This window comes from Taurulus bubalis (assembly GCF_910589615.1).
Source record: "Taurulus bubalis genome assembly, chromosome: 13".
NCBI classification, from domain to species: Eukaryota; Metazoa; Chordata; class Actinopteri; order Perciformes; family Cottidae; genus Taurulus; species Taurulus bubalis.
The window spans coordinates 11,686,761-11,700,474 of record NC_136601.1 but is presented as its reverse complement, the minus strand read 5'-3'; the positions used below and the strand labels follow the sequence as shown (position 1 = coordinate 11,700,474).

Sequence of the window (13,714 nt, the reverse complement as noted above, 5' to 3'; positions counted from 1 at the left end):
TGGAGCTGCCTGTTGGACCCTCTCTCCATTTGGGATCATTTGGGTTTCATATAATACGTTTGAGGCCGTTTGCTTTATTTGTCTTTTTCCCTCTGCCTCCTCTTTCTCTCTCCATCTCCTCTTTATCTATCCGTCTTCTCTGTCTCTCTTTCTGTCTCCTCTCTCCCTCTGTCTCCTCTTTATCTCCCTCTGTCTCCTCTTTATCTATCCGTTCCCTCTGTCTCTGTCTCCCTCTATCTCTCTCCATCTCCTCTGTGTCTCATCTGTCTCTCTCCCCCTCTGTCTCTCTCCATCTCCTCTGTGTCTCATTTGTCTCTCATCTGTCTCTCTATGTCTATCTCCATCTCTCTCTGTCAGAGTGTTCTAACCGAGAAAAAGTTGCCGGTGGACTGAAGACGTCAGGCAGGTCGCCATGGAAACGTAACGTAAACTACGTCACCGGACGTCACCGTGACTGAAAACAATAAACGGTGTTTAAAGAGAGGGAGAAGCCGTACTTTTCTGTAAGTGTGCTGTTGAAATGTTTATTTTACGACTTGCGGCCTAAAATCTTGACTTTTCTTTGTAGTTGTTATGTTCTTAACTATTAGCCAACCCGAGTTCACCTGGAAAAAACTTTTCAAGATACTTCATGCAGCTCACCACACAGCTGTCTGTTGTGATGTATTTCAGTGACAGCAGCGTCGTCTGTTTGTGTCTGTGCTTTCTTTGATTTTGATTGCCCCTGTTATGCAGGTGATGGAGTTCCCTCAGCATTCCCAGCAGCTGCTGTCAGCTCTGCGCTCCCAGCGCCAGCGGGGCTTCCTCTGCGACTGCACCGTCGTGGTGGGCTCATCCCGGTTCCTGGCTCACAGGGCTGTTTTGGCTTCCTGCTCGCCGTTCTTCCACATGTTCTACTCAGACTCTTTGGGGGTCCTCGGTGGAAACGGCACCAGCAGCTCTGTCACGCTTGACAGCGACATTGTCACGTCTGATGCATTTGGCTTGCTCTTGAACTTTGTCTATGAAGGCGTGCTGCAGCTGGCCGAGTCTCCACCAGTGGAGGACATATTGGCAGCTGCAAGCTTTCTGCACATGAATGAATTGGTGAGAGTCTGCAAGAGACGACTGCAAAGACGAGGGCCTCTTGCTGAGGCAGACAGCACTCGCTCTGAAGAGAGCGCTGGTGCGAGGAGGGCAACAGAGACGGGAAGGAATGGTGGGGGCGACGGTGGAGCTGAGCCTGTGGTGACCATGGCAGGTGATTTCATGAATCCAGTCGCCATGGCAGCACCATTCCCATCAGTATCCATAATGACGGGGGAAAGTCAGTTGTCTGTGAAGTCTGAACACAGGATAGGTGGGGGATCATCAGAAGCGCGGGTTCAAACTCATCTGAGCCCCGACCTTGCTGATACCACGCAGCCAGGCATGGACGCCCCTCCTCTGCCGCCAGGCGGGGAGCTGGTGCAGGGCGTCATCACAGGCCGGTCTGCCCCTGTTGCAGGAGGCCATGCCAGTTTGGGGACTGGAGGCCATGGAGAGGTGTCGGCGCTCTGCAGCCCTTGCAGCACCACTGAGACATACAGGTACATGTTGGATTTTTTTTTTTTAGACTGTATTAACTGACAAAGTTGTTGCTTTGTGTAATGATGGACATTTTATATGATTTGTTACGAAAAATCAGTTTAGAGTATATCTCTTTTTCTTTCACCAGCCATTGCAGTAACCAGCAGCCCTCCTCGTCTTCTTGCTCCCTTGTGCCAGTGAGTCAGGCTAGTGGTCGGTCAGTGGTTGCTTATTCCCAGTCAGGACCCAGCCTCTCTCCTAGCCCACAGCAGGACGTACCCAGACTGCCGCTTGATGACTCTGTAAGGAATCCCTCAGAGGCTTACCACGGAGATGCATCAAGGGCACAGACGGTCATGTTAATTCAAGCATCAGCACAAACCCCACAAAACCGAACACACTCGCCGCCACAGCGGACACTTCCTCAGATCCGAATCCAGAACGCTGTGTCACTCCAAAGCTTGGACTTCCACGCTGCTCCTCACATCCAATCTGAGGGGAATGTGGGAGCTTCGCCCACCACTAGAAATGAAAGATCTCACCCTCGTATGGGCAGAGTGAGGACAGACTACAATGATGCAGAGAATTTCAAGGTCAAAGTGGAGGCCATTGTTATATCTGACGAAGAGTTAGAGGAGGAGACAGAGGAAAGCAGAGAGAGAGAATCAGTGATGGAAGTAGACAATGAGTTTGAAGGAAAAGAGGAGCTGCACAGTCCTCGGTTTCTCTCCTCCCACCAACAGGGCATCTTACAAATTACCTCCCATTCAAATGACTACCCCTTCCCCCTCTCTCCCTCCTCTTCGTCCTCCGGTGCCGGCCCTTCCTCCCAGGACACTTCCTCCTTCGCCCTCATTCCTCCGTCTACAGCTCAGCAGCATTCAGACCATCCTTCCTACTTCCAGGACTTCCAGGACTCATTAGGGAACTTTGTGGAGGACGTCCCCACGTGTGGAGTCTGTGGAAAGACTTTCTCTTGTACATACACACTGAGGCGCCACGCCATCGTGCACACACGTGAACGTCCCTATGAGTGTCGCTACTGCTACCGGAGCTACACACAATCAGGCGACCTGTATAGACATATACGGAAAGCTCATGACCACACGCTGCCCGCCAAACGCAGCAAGGCAGACATGGAGCCCTCCCTGCCACCACAACCACCACCTCTTAGCTAACACACACACACACACACACACACACACACACACACACACACTAGGGATGGGAATCAACTGCAAGTTGTCCCCAAAGGAAAACTTTAACATATTTATCTAATAAGATAACATTTTAAGTCTTATCATTTTATTGCAGCAAAATGGGATCGTCAAGCAGACAAACTGACCAACACTGTCATGAATGTTGCACCTGACAAACTGAACTGTTTGTATTACAGTCTGCATAGTCACGTCATTCGAGCTGGACGTGCCGGAATGGGGGCGGGGCTTATCTCCATGCAAACAGTTATCATTTCTGCCATCCAACATGAAAATAACCACTATTTATGCTTTGTACTTGTGGAAATCCCAAAAACGTCGGAACATCAAACGCCCTCGTGTCTGGGTTCATAATATTATCCGTAGGCACACACAGCTCGGTGAATTTCACCGACTTCTCCAGGAACTGCGTCAGGATGACGGTGTTACGGATTAACAGGCGGCCCTGTTCACTGGTGATCGGCCGCTTCCAGCGCTACTAGGGTACCCGTAGCCAGTTTGATTTATGCTTTTTTTTTTTACCTCTTTGACCAGCGCTGTGTCACAAATGTTGTCCTGTGTGTCATGCAACAGCTGTGCGAGCAGCGGCACTACGAGTGACAGGAAGTCCAGACGTTTGATTTAAATGCGGCCGGGGCATTTGTAATTTCTTTCTCCGAGGCCTCCATGTTTGTTTTGACCAACTTACTACCGATCACGCTGACCCGGGACCTCTGCTGACCTAAATAGAAAACGACACGGCACCATCTATTGGACTGAAAAAGCAATTTCAATTTTTTTTATTCTAGGACCCAAAAGTTTATAATTGATTAAATAAAAGATCGATACTTGGCTTCCGTGTATCGATACAATATCGCCACGCAAAATATCGCAATACTATGCTGTATCGATTTTTTTTATTTCACCCCTAACACACACACACACACACACCTCACTTTAACATGATGAGCTTAACTCTAATTCTACATTTGAACTAAATCGAGCAGAGCTGCAACTAACTATTCATTTAATTTTCAATTGATTTGTTGGTTATTTTCTTGAATAATAGGTCATAATTAGGTTGGTCTTTTAAAATGTTAGAAAATGTTGAAAATTGTATTTCACAATTGCCCAAATCTTAACATGTGACGTAGCGCTGAGTGACCAGGTAAAGATGGCCAGTCATAACACTTTAGGGTGGGACTTCAGGTGGGGATCAAATATAACCTGAGAGGCGGGAAGATATAAACAGACTACAGCAGAGATGAGCTGGTATAAAAGTTAAAAAGTAGTTTAGAAAGTTGCACATCAGCCACAGCCATCTCAGTTGTGCCTTAACCGCACACCATTTAACAATCTCTGTCTCAAACACAAACCATATTAGATAAATGGTTAATATTGGCCCAGAAGCATCTGTCAGAGCAAATAAAACAAAGAGCTTGCAGATTTGTCTTGGTCCCCATGAGTGCGTACATACAAGAATTCTCACACACACTAAACACCAGCAATGTGGCAGTGATATCACTCATCATTCATCACAGTATTTTTTTTTGATACCTTTGTCATTAATCATCTTAAAAATTATCTAAAACCTCATTGTTGTAAGACAATTTAGAAGATTTTCAAAAGAGTTTTAACAAGATATGTGACACCCTACACTTAATGGGCAAATAAGGGAAAGATATTGTGTTTAGGATTTTAATAGTTAAAGAATTGTAATTTATATGACTGCCTTCTCAGTGTGTGACTCTGCCAGCAAAGTTTGACTGATTGTAAATGTAAAAGCATTGTATTGTCTAGTGTTTGGTTTACAGGATGAAACTATCAAAGCAGATGTCTGCACCAATTCTACAATTAGAATCAGATAGTGCCACTTTATAACTTGTAATACAAGCTTGTCCTTGCATCAGTTTTAATGAAGCCGCTTCATCAACAGCAGATGTATGCAGATTATTTGATGAAGAAATCAACTGTGTCAAAAGGCCTATTCTTTGTCTCCTCTAAACATCCAGTAAGAAGTCTTTGATTAGGAATTATTCCTAAGTGAGGTAACTGACCCAGAAATTTTAGTGGCAGCCAAATAAACTGGTTAATTTGACATGACCAGCAATTTATTTACAGTGGCTTTCCAGGATTATTTACAATATTTTACTGTTCATTTGGTCAGATTATTTTAGCACTGTGGCTACTTTGTTCTTACTTAAAATGTTGCAACATTTCATTGACTTTGTTTATCATTCTCCATCAGAGTTAATTCAAAGTATTGAGGAATGGAAAAATAATTGTTCAACCATTCAACTTTTAGCCTACATGCTAGTATTGCAGTGGAAGGTAGAAAGGAGTCAATCAGTTTGGGGATGCACCCTTTATGTATTTGGCCTTTTTTATTGCCCATGTGACCTTTCCCTCTGTATTGTTTCTCCTGTAATGTGACAGAATATTCAGTATGAGCACACTCAGACAAAAAATAATTCTGCCTTCTATTTAAGTGTTTAGATTTAAACTTGAAATGTGCCTGAATGACGGTTTGGAGTTAGTTCTTCTGCACCACATTACTACTTGGTATTGGAGTTTTGTATTCTCAGAAGGGACAGTGGAGTCAGTGATTCATTTCATCCTCGTAGCGGGTGTGCAACATCTAAATGTTACTTTGTGAATAAACACTGTGTTCAAATGAAACAAAGTGAACATATTGTTTCAATGAATCAAATAATCACAGTCATTTAAATGTTTTTATTTCACTATAAAAGAACATACAAAAATATAAACCTCACGTTTATTACTCTGCAAAAGTAACGCGGAACTCGTGGGCATTTCTTGGACTGACTGCAGCCAGTATTTAACAAACTGTACGTTTCACTCGTAACCTCTGAGCAGAAGGTTGTTTTCTCTCTTCAGTCTTCTACTGGACCGTGGATCTGTGACAAAGAGACAAAACATCGTCATCCACCTACATTTCTGTCTGTCCTTGTATTTCCGGCTTAACTATTTTCAGATAAAATAATATAAAATATTGTGAATGAAGCCGCTTTTGTCACTTTTGACAGTATTTGTTCAACTGAAATGTATCTTTGTTGAATAATATTGTATCTATAAATCGTACAGATTATTACATGTGGACCAAGTTGTGACTGGAAGACCCAAGCTGTTAGTTAGTGTTAGTTGTGTCTTTGATTAAACATCCCTTTTTAAGTCAGCCACTAAACAAAAGAACTCACCGCCTCGGCCAACTCGGGCCAATCCATCGCCGTAACGACTGTGTCGTCAGAGTTTGGCGGCGTCTCCAGGTTCCAGTAAGTCAGCTTGTCAAACACAGAGGATACCTTCAACGTCCGGTCCTGGATACACATACACACACACATTATTCACTATCATGAAGACATAGTCTCAGAATCCTCACCTGCACAAAAATGTGATTTCATGGCCAGTCAGTGCTTTGCCTAATATTTGACTGAGCCAGGATGCTGGTCGGTGTAGATCGTTTTAGTGACATGAACGATGGCATCAGTGATGATGTTCACCTCTTGGTCGGAGCTGGACTTGTCGATCTCGTTCAGCACCAAGCCAGTGTAGCCCTGTGGACAGCTGAGCTCCCGTCCCTTCAACCCACGCCCTCTGAATGACACAGTCTTTTCTGTAATGAGACAAATGCACAAAGGACTGTGGATTATACATGGGTCATGCATGGTAATGCTGTTTTAATTAATTTGTAAAGAAAATGTGTAAACCTATCCCTTCTCTTATCAGGATGACTCTTGTAAGAATGAAGAGTATCACCACGTTTTAGCATCATTTTAGGGATTATTGTTTTGGTCTGAGTGCAAACTGGACCAGAAACAACACGATTTAGTCTACTGGGAGAGAGGCTGAGTGTACCTAGTTTGCAGTCTTTTGTGGTAGCAATGAGGTATTTAGAGACCTCGGCTGGCCCATTGTGTTCAATCTCACAGGGCAAGAGGTGGATTGGGACTCGCTGTGCATCACCCACAGATGATACCTGAACACGAGTAACACTGGTGTTACAAGACATCCTGCAACCAGAAGACAGAAAAGGACAATAACATCAATAACAACAACTTACACTATTCTATATAAACCTACATTTCTTGGTCTGATTTAAGACATATAAAGGTCGTCTCTGAAGCATATGCTGGCTCCAACCGATACGTTTTTTTTCCATTTAGAATAACTATAATCATTTACTATTGGGAGCTCTGACAACAGAGCAGACTTTCCCTTAAATAAACAGCATGCCACCTCTATTAAGATGCTGTGGTATTAGCGTGTCTTCCAAGTCCCCCTTCAACGTCATTAAACGTATTGTTAAGTGACTTAAATGTGGATTTGAGAAACATAACTGCAACATTACCTTTAAGCTGTTTTCCAAACGCTTATGTGAAATGAAATGTAAGAGTATTTCTTCCGGTTTGCGCCAGTCGCAGCGTGTGATTGGACGAAACTGTCTTCTTCTACGCTGTCAGATATTTTGGCGGATTTTTCTGTTCCGCCGGAGGATGTCGCCTCCTACTGTTGAGAGATTGTTCTACTTCTTTTTTTAAATTATTATCTTCAATTCACTTTATTTGGTCAAGGTCGCATTTCTGGGATTTCCCTCTGTTATCAAATACTTATTATAACGTATGATCCAAAATACTGCATTCCTCCTATTTGGGGATTTTATTTCTGCAATTTAGAATAAATGCTCTTTAAAAGCAATATAGAATATCAGGTCCAGAATAATACATTTTACCACATTGTAAGACCAAGGTGGATCCAAGTAAATTGCAATTGGTTGTTTATTTAATTGAGATACGTTTGCACAGACATGTCAACAATTTTGTCATTTCGGAGCACAATTGGACGTTATCAGAACATTTGAAGCGATATATGCAGCACATTTGGAGGAAAAAAACAATAAACCATAAACCATCCCACAAATAAACATATACGCATGGATTGGGCTGTAGGATATGCAAATGAAAGAAAAAAAAAACTTCAAAATAAAGGCTGCTCAAGTCAAATTATCATCCAACATTGTAACTGAGGACAATGTATCAATCAGTTTTTAACAATTACCAAAACAAAAGGATAAGCAGATATAAGCAATCTTAATATATTCTCACAGGGAGTTATGACATATATAAACTAAATGATGGGACTTATGTAGTTTAAAGTATGAACTCCAGCTCTCAAGCTTCGGCCCTGTTGTCAGTGCCATGTTCAACACAGGAGCTCTGTTCCAGTTGGCAGCAGCATCTCTCTTCATGTGGGATGGACTTAACGCTGTCCAATAGCAGCTTTTCAGCAGCTAAAGTTAATAGGGTTTTTTTCTGTTGACATCATTTCATCTAGAAAGTATCAAACTGTGGACAAAGAAGGAGAAGTGATTTCCTAACAACTTATAGTTGGCCAACAGAAACCAGAGGTGAGTTTTTTTCTAACAAGACTGAGTAATGTTGGGCATGTTGCTGTTGGATATCAAATGAACATTAGACAAAAGCTTTTTATCTGGTTAGTGGATAAAAAATGCTTTAGTGTCCACACACTATAATCCTTGCCAGCATAACTCTTGAACTGAAAATCTTCTTGACTGTGTTCATTAAAGTGTTGTGCAAGTCGCAATTGCCTGGCTCTTTTCACAATATCATTTAAACTTTAGCAGTGTTCAGATCAAAAACACTAATGTTACTCTTTAAAAATACTCTGTTACAAGAAAAAGACCGGCATTGGGAATATTACTTGCATAAAAGTATATACAGAAAATATAATCAGGAAAATGTATGGAAAGTATGAAAAGTAGTAGTCAATGCAGAAACATGGCAGCTGTGACACAATTAAATAACTTCTGTCTAATAGTTTCAGCTCAATTTGCATAGTGTTGTATATACTGTATACTGTAATTTACGTACAAGGTCTTATATGATGTGTATGCAAAATCTTGATTTGTAAATTAACAGTAACTAAAACTTTCAAATGTTTATAGTGAAACAACGTACAATTGTTCTCTCTCAAATGTAGTGAAGTAGAAATAGAAGTATATGAGAAAGAGGAGAACCATTTAAAGTACCTCACATCTGTACATAATATAATGTACGATGTATCTTAGTTACATTATATCACTCAACTTTAGTTCCATGAAATGAGAAAATAAACAGCTAATTTTACAGACACTTGATGACCACTCTGATCAAAAGCGATACATACTGCCTACCCACCAACATTATGACACAATATGTGTAATTATCAAACACAATGAATTGTTGCCTCTTTGCTTCTAGATGCCTTTAAAAAAGGGTTAAAAGTGTTTGATGACTGTTGACAGTTTGTTTCAGTCATCTGACGTGAAAGGCCGCTGCTTGTGACTGAGATTGGACTCAGTGGTTTCACAGCTCTCAGTACTATCAATGGGCCGCTTGTGTCTATCCGTTTCATGACATCATAACATCATCAACCACACCTTCTTGATGATGTCTCTTTTTTTTTTTTACCGGGAAATTTAGGTAAGAACCAGATAACCTTCGGGAGAACATTCAAGACGTTTCAAGGAAAGCAAATATATACCTGAGCCAAACTTAGTCAGTAGGATCCTTTTCATTCATGTGCTTGCATTCAACTTTCTGAGTTTCTGTTGTATGTTGTTTACACAGCGGTGGTTTTTCAAAGTCTAGACTTCATGGATCAAGAAACTCATTTGCGTCCAGATGATGATAAAGAACTGTTGGCCCTGATTGTCCGAGCTCTGCGGTGGCCCCGGGATGCTGTCGTCATGGTGATCTCCAACGCCCGTCAGAAAGTTATACAGGGATTTATTCTGTTCTCTATCGTCATCCTGCTCCTCTGGATCGCTGCTTTTTTATACAGCAGTTTCTACTACTCTTACATGCCCTTGGCGGCTTTTTCCACACCTGTGCACTATTATTACAGGTGTGTATGTGAAGTCTTACAAAGACTGAGTCGTTGCTGTGTGTTTGATTCTTGCTTCTAATCTTACTCAATCATTCACGTTGTATGCAGGACAGACTGTGACTCTCCTGCCTCTTTTGTGTGCTCTTATCCAGTGGCCAACATCTCTCTGATGAGGAATAAGAAACATGTACGTACGTGTGTGTGTGTGTGTGTGTGTGTGTGTGTGTGTGTGTGTGTGTGTGTGTGTGTGTGTGTGTGTGTGTGTTTATCTATGTATCTACTGTATGTGTCAATCTATACTTCCGCAAGTGCAATTGTTTTAAAATGCGTATTCAGGTGCTGACATTGGGCCAGGCCTATCAGATGTCTCTGCAGCTGGAGATGCCTGATTCTCCGACCAATCACGAAATGGGGATGTTCATGATCAAGACAACCTGTTTCTCTCGGGACGGAGGGCAAGTTGCCTCCTCTGCTCGCTCTGTGAGTCGTTGAATAGTTCAGCTCCCAGTGCTTCATAACTAGAGCCTGCAAAATGATTCACGTTTGCATTGCTGTGTGTTTCTCAGGCAAGACAGCAGCTGTCCGCCTCCAGCTCTCGCTTTGTGAGTACAGTGCTGACGCACAATAACGCTTTAATCACACAGCCTGGTCAGAGCCAGATTAGGGCTGCATATGCTTGCTGCAACAGAAAGTGATCTCAGCGCTGAGGTGATGGAGAAGACAGGAATAACATGTGAACTAATGACTGCTACAACAAATACAAGGTCGGAGTAAAGATCGTCCATGTGTAAGGGATACCATTAATAATTTAAATTATTTGATTAAACACAGAGTGAAAAGAAAAGCATGTACATTGTGATGTAATCAAGTGCAACAGTCCTCTAATAAATACTTGAAATATCAGTAAAGTGTTGATATAGTACTTTTTGAGGCTGTGTTTTGTGATGTTTTAATAATCAGCGTCACAAAATTGAAACAAAATTCAGTCAAATCCAATCCTACAAGCCTCAAAGCTTTCTTGCTTACTTAGAACTGAGTCAACACAAAATACATGTTTTTGGTTTAAACAAAAACTGAACTTTACAGAACTATTGTATTGCACCTCATAAGGTAGTCCACTGAGATCAGCTTTTGTTAGTGGTCATCAAACTGAGCAAACAACCGAATCATTAAGTTATAGAAGGTAAAGCTTTTGCAGCTGCACGACAACATCAGTCATCCTTTCCTAAATAGTAATCATGACATCATTGAAAACACCTCCTGGGGTTATCATGCATTTGTAAGCAAAGAGCGGGTTAATGGAGGAGACTGAAATGAATACGTCTGGCTCATTGTGGTGTCTTGCGGTTGTCAGGGCATGCTGCGATACCGCTCAGACCTGCTGAGGTACCTGGGAACGCTGCTGTTCCTCCCAGCCTTTCTGACCGGAGTCGCTGAGCAGAAACAAATGCTGGAGGTGGAGCTCTTCTCAGACTTCACGGACGACCCTGTGAGTCAAGCATTACTTTGCGAATGGGTCAGCATGTGTCAGTATGCATAAACAGCAAGCAGGCATTTTGTTGGAGTCGACCTTACAGGATTGTCTTCATGTACACAGTATGTCCCCTCGATGACGGCCGTCATTGAGATCCTGTCCAGCAAGGTGCAGATCTACTCATCTCAGCTCAATATTCATGCTCACTTCACTGGTATGAGGTAAGATGTGTACACCATGCTTTATAATAGATCATACAAATAATTTTGAAACGAGTAAAGAAATCCATATTCGTTAAATCTACAGCACAAAATGAGGCTGCAATAGAGTTATAATCTCACACCAAAACACATTTTAACTTAACCCCAACACAGAAAATATATTGTTTTATGTAACACCTTGGAACTGCAGAGGAACATTTTGTCTAATTCTATCATTTATTCCATCTTCTCTGAAATAAACTAAAGACCAGAAGCACATTTCTTCACTAGAAAAACTCCCTCTCTTATGTCTACACCTACAGCCCTCAGAGGAGTAAATGCAACATGTCCAAATGTCTTCTCTGTCGGAAAATATTGAAAGTAACCTACTGGTATATAAGTAGGAGCTTTTCATAGCATCACATCATAATTATTGTCTTTGTTTTTCTATGTCAGATACTTGTTGTTCAACTTCCCTCTCCTGTCAGCCATGGTGGGCGTGTCCAGTAACTTCATCTTCCTCAGTGTCATCTTTGTTCTCTTCTACTTGAGGCTGCTGCTGAAAGTGGATTGGGGACCAGAGCAGGTGAGAGGAGAGGCAAATTACAGCTGACACTCTTTAACTGCAGCCACGGGGCAGCACACTTCATTAGTTTGATGTTTTGTGTGAAATATTACCAGATTCCTCTCAGTTGTCTAAGACTCAACAAGCTCTGAGAGCTTGTTTTCCTCCTTGTTTACAGATCGGAACAGATGGACTGCTGTCAGATAGGGATACGAGCACAAATAACCAAGAAGAGGAGGAACATGATGCTGTTGCAGGTGCAAACACGCAGCCTTTATAAGTTATTTGCATCAGTGACGTACTGACTACAAAATAAAATAATAAATTACTTGACAAGTACTGTAGATCTGATGTCACCTTCAGATGATCCCTACAAATCTGAGCCGAGCGAGGCACCATCCTAGCAGTCCAGGTGCGATTACAAGATGATTCGTGATTGAAAATGACTCAGAAAGCTACACTCTTTTTGCTCCTATCATGTCATCTGTATTTCAGTATCAGAATCAGGTTAATTGCCAAAGTGTCCACATTTTTCGAATTTGCCATGTGTTAGTGCATACCAATTAATAGCAAGAGAAAATAAAAGAAAGTTCTGCAACAATCAAGGCATACATAAAATACAAAATATAAAAATAAAATGTTGTCTCATTGTGTTTTGCTTTAATGTTCATGATTAATGCGATTGACTCGGCTGAACCTTCGTCACTTCATACAAATCTTTCATTGTCAGTGTGTTTTTATTACTTTGCACTTCATAGCATGTAACCAAGTCTGTTTAATAGTAAATCAACTAAACATTACATTAAAAGACAGCATATGAATAAATACAAACAAAATATGTAAGGTAACCATGAAACTGAAATAATCAGATGAATTCATTAATTGTTAAAACTCTTTCTTAATTCCATCCATTTTTATTTCAAAAACTGTTTACCGACTATGGAGCTGTTTCTTTTGCAGGTTATTACCATGCTGTTAAAATGTTACTTCAAAATGCCTAAAACCTGTGTGTTATTCTTCTAAATGTAAAATTATGATTTAAGTATGTTCTATTATCCCAAAATATCTTAAATTAATTGATTTTAAATCAAAAGTGTGTCGTACTTGGCTGGGGAAGTACTTTCTGTTAAACTGATGCAATAAAACCTTTAAATGTAGTCAGAAAACACTTCCTCAAAACAGTTAACGCACAAAGTACACACTCCTATGTGGAGGGAGAACACTGTACTCTATTTCCAGCCTGTTATTTGACACAGTGAGTCATTCCTGGATGTCCTCTTGAAGCTTTGGAAACGTCATGACGTCACTGCATGCAAAATATGGCACTAGCAGGGAGAATGAGAGAGGGATGTAGCTCACTGACGGGCACAAAGCTTTCTAACAGCTGGAAGACACAATAAAGGTAAGTTAGACAAATATAATAATAATACATTAAATTTGGAGGCGCCTTTCAAGGCACCCAAGGTCACCTTACAATTACAATAAAATAATATAGGGTAAAAGATAAGCATAAAAGATATAAACAACAGTAAAACAGAGCATCAACATAAAAACAAGTGAGGTGCACAGGGACCAGTTATAGTGTGTATGCCAGTTTGAAATATGATCATTTGTAGCTTTATATTTCCATGCATCATTTGAAGAAATCATACAAATATTGCTTATAGAATTGTAAACAAACACATTTCATCAAACATTGTCAAACTTGTAAACATTTCCCGGTTTTGTACAAGCACATGTGTTGGGGGAGTCCATTCTCTACCTACGCTCACACACGGGATTCGAAGATGGACTTGACAGATGATAACCACATGGAGGGGATGGA

General features: G+C 41.3%; 3 protein-coding genes across 3 annotated transcripts; 2 read left to right on the top strand and 1 right to left on the bottom strand.

Moving 5' to 3' along the window:
* Positions 1-729: 729 nt before the first annotated feature.
* zbtb3 (zinc finger and BTB domain containing 3) lies at positions 730-2,726 on the top strand (the record flags this gene model as incomplete). The annotated part of the gene is made up of 2 exons (XM_079228381.1): positions 730-1,568; positions 1,697-2,726. The coding sequence occupies 2 exons, from the start codon at positions 730-732 to the stop codon at positions 2,724-2,726; spliced, it is 1,869 nt and encodes a 622-aa protein (XP_079084507.1).
* A 2,742-nt stretch (positions 2,727-5,468) lies between these two features.
* Positions 5,469-7,160, bottom strand: rnaseh2c (ribonuclease H2, subunit C). The gene is made up of 5 exons (XM_079229020.1): positions 7,114-7,160; positions 6,621-6,775; positions 6,266-6,378; positions 5,963-6,082; positions 5,469-5,662 (listed from the first exon to the last, which is right to left on the bottom strand). The coding sequence occupies exons 2-5, from the start codon at positions 6,772-6,774 to the stop codon at positions 5,639-5,641; spliced, it is 411 nt and encodes a 136-aa protein (XP_079085146.1). The 5' UTR covers position 6,775; positions 7,114-7,160; the 3' UTR covers positions 5,469-5,638.
* A 2,257-nt stretch (positions 7,161-9,417) lies between these two features.
* On the top strand, positions 9,418-12,482 carry LOC306746234 (seipin-like; the record flags this gene model as incomplete). Its single annotated transcript, XM_079229113.1, has 8 exons — positions 9,418-9,668; positions 9,759-9,837; positions 9,987-10,130; positions 10,217-10,252; positions 11,005-11,139; positions 11,248-11,345; positions 11,781-11,910; positions 12,068-12,482. 8 exons carry the CDS (start codon positions 9,418-9,420, stop codon positions 12,167-12,169), a joined length of 975 nt encoding a protein of 324 aa, XP_079085239.1. The 3' UTR covers positions 12,170-12,482.
* Between the last annotated feature and the right edge of the window lie 1,232 nt (positions 12,483-13,714).

Coding starts and splice junctions, on each gene's coding strand:
- rnaseh2c (XM_079229020.1), bottom strand. CDS start 6,774: ATGTCTTGTAACACCAGTGTTACTCGTGTTCAGGTATCATCTGTGGGT. Junction 6,379..6,620: donor CACAAAAGACTGCAAACTAG/GTACACTCAGCC, acceptor GTCTCATTACAG/AAAAGACTGTGTCATTCAGA. Junction 6,083..6,265: donor AGTCCAGCTCCGACCAAGAG/GTGAACATCATC, acceptor ATGTGTATCCAG/GACCGGACGTTGAAGGTATC.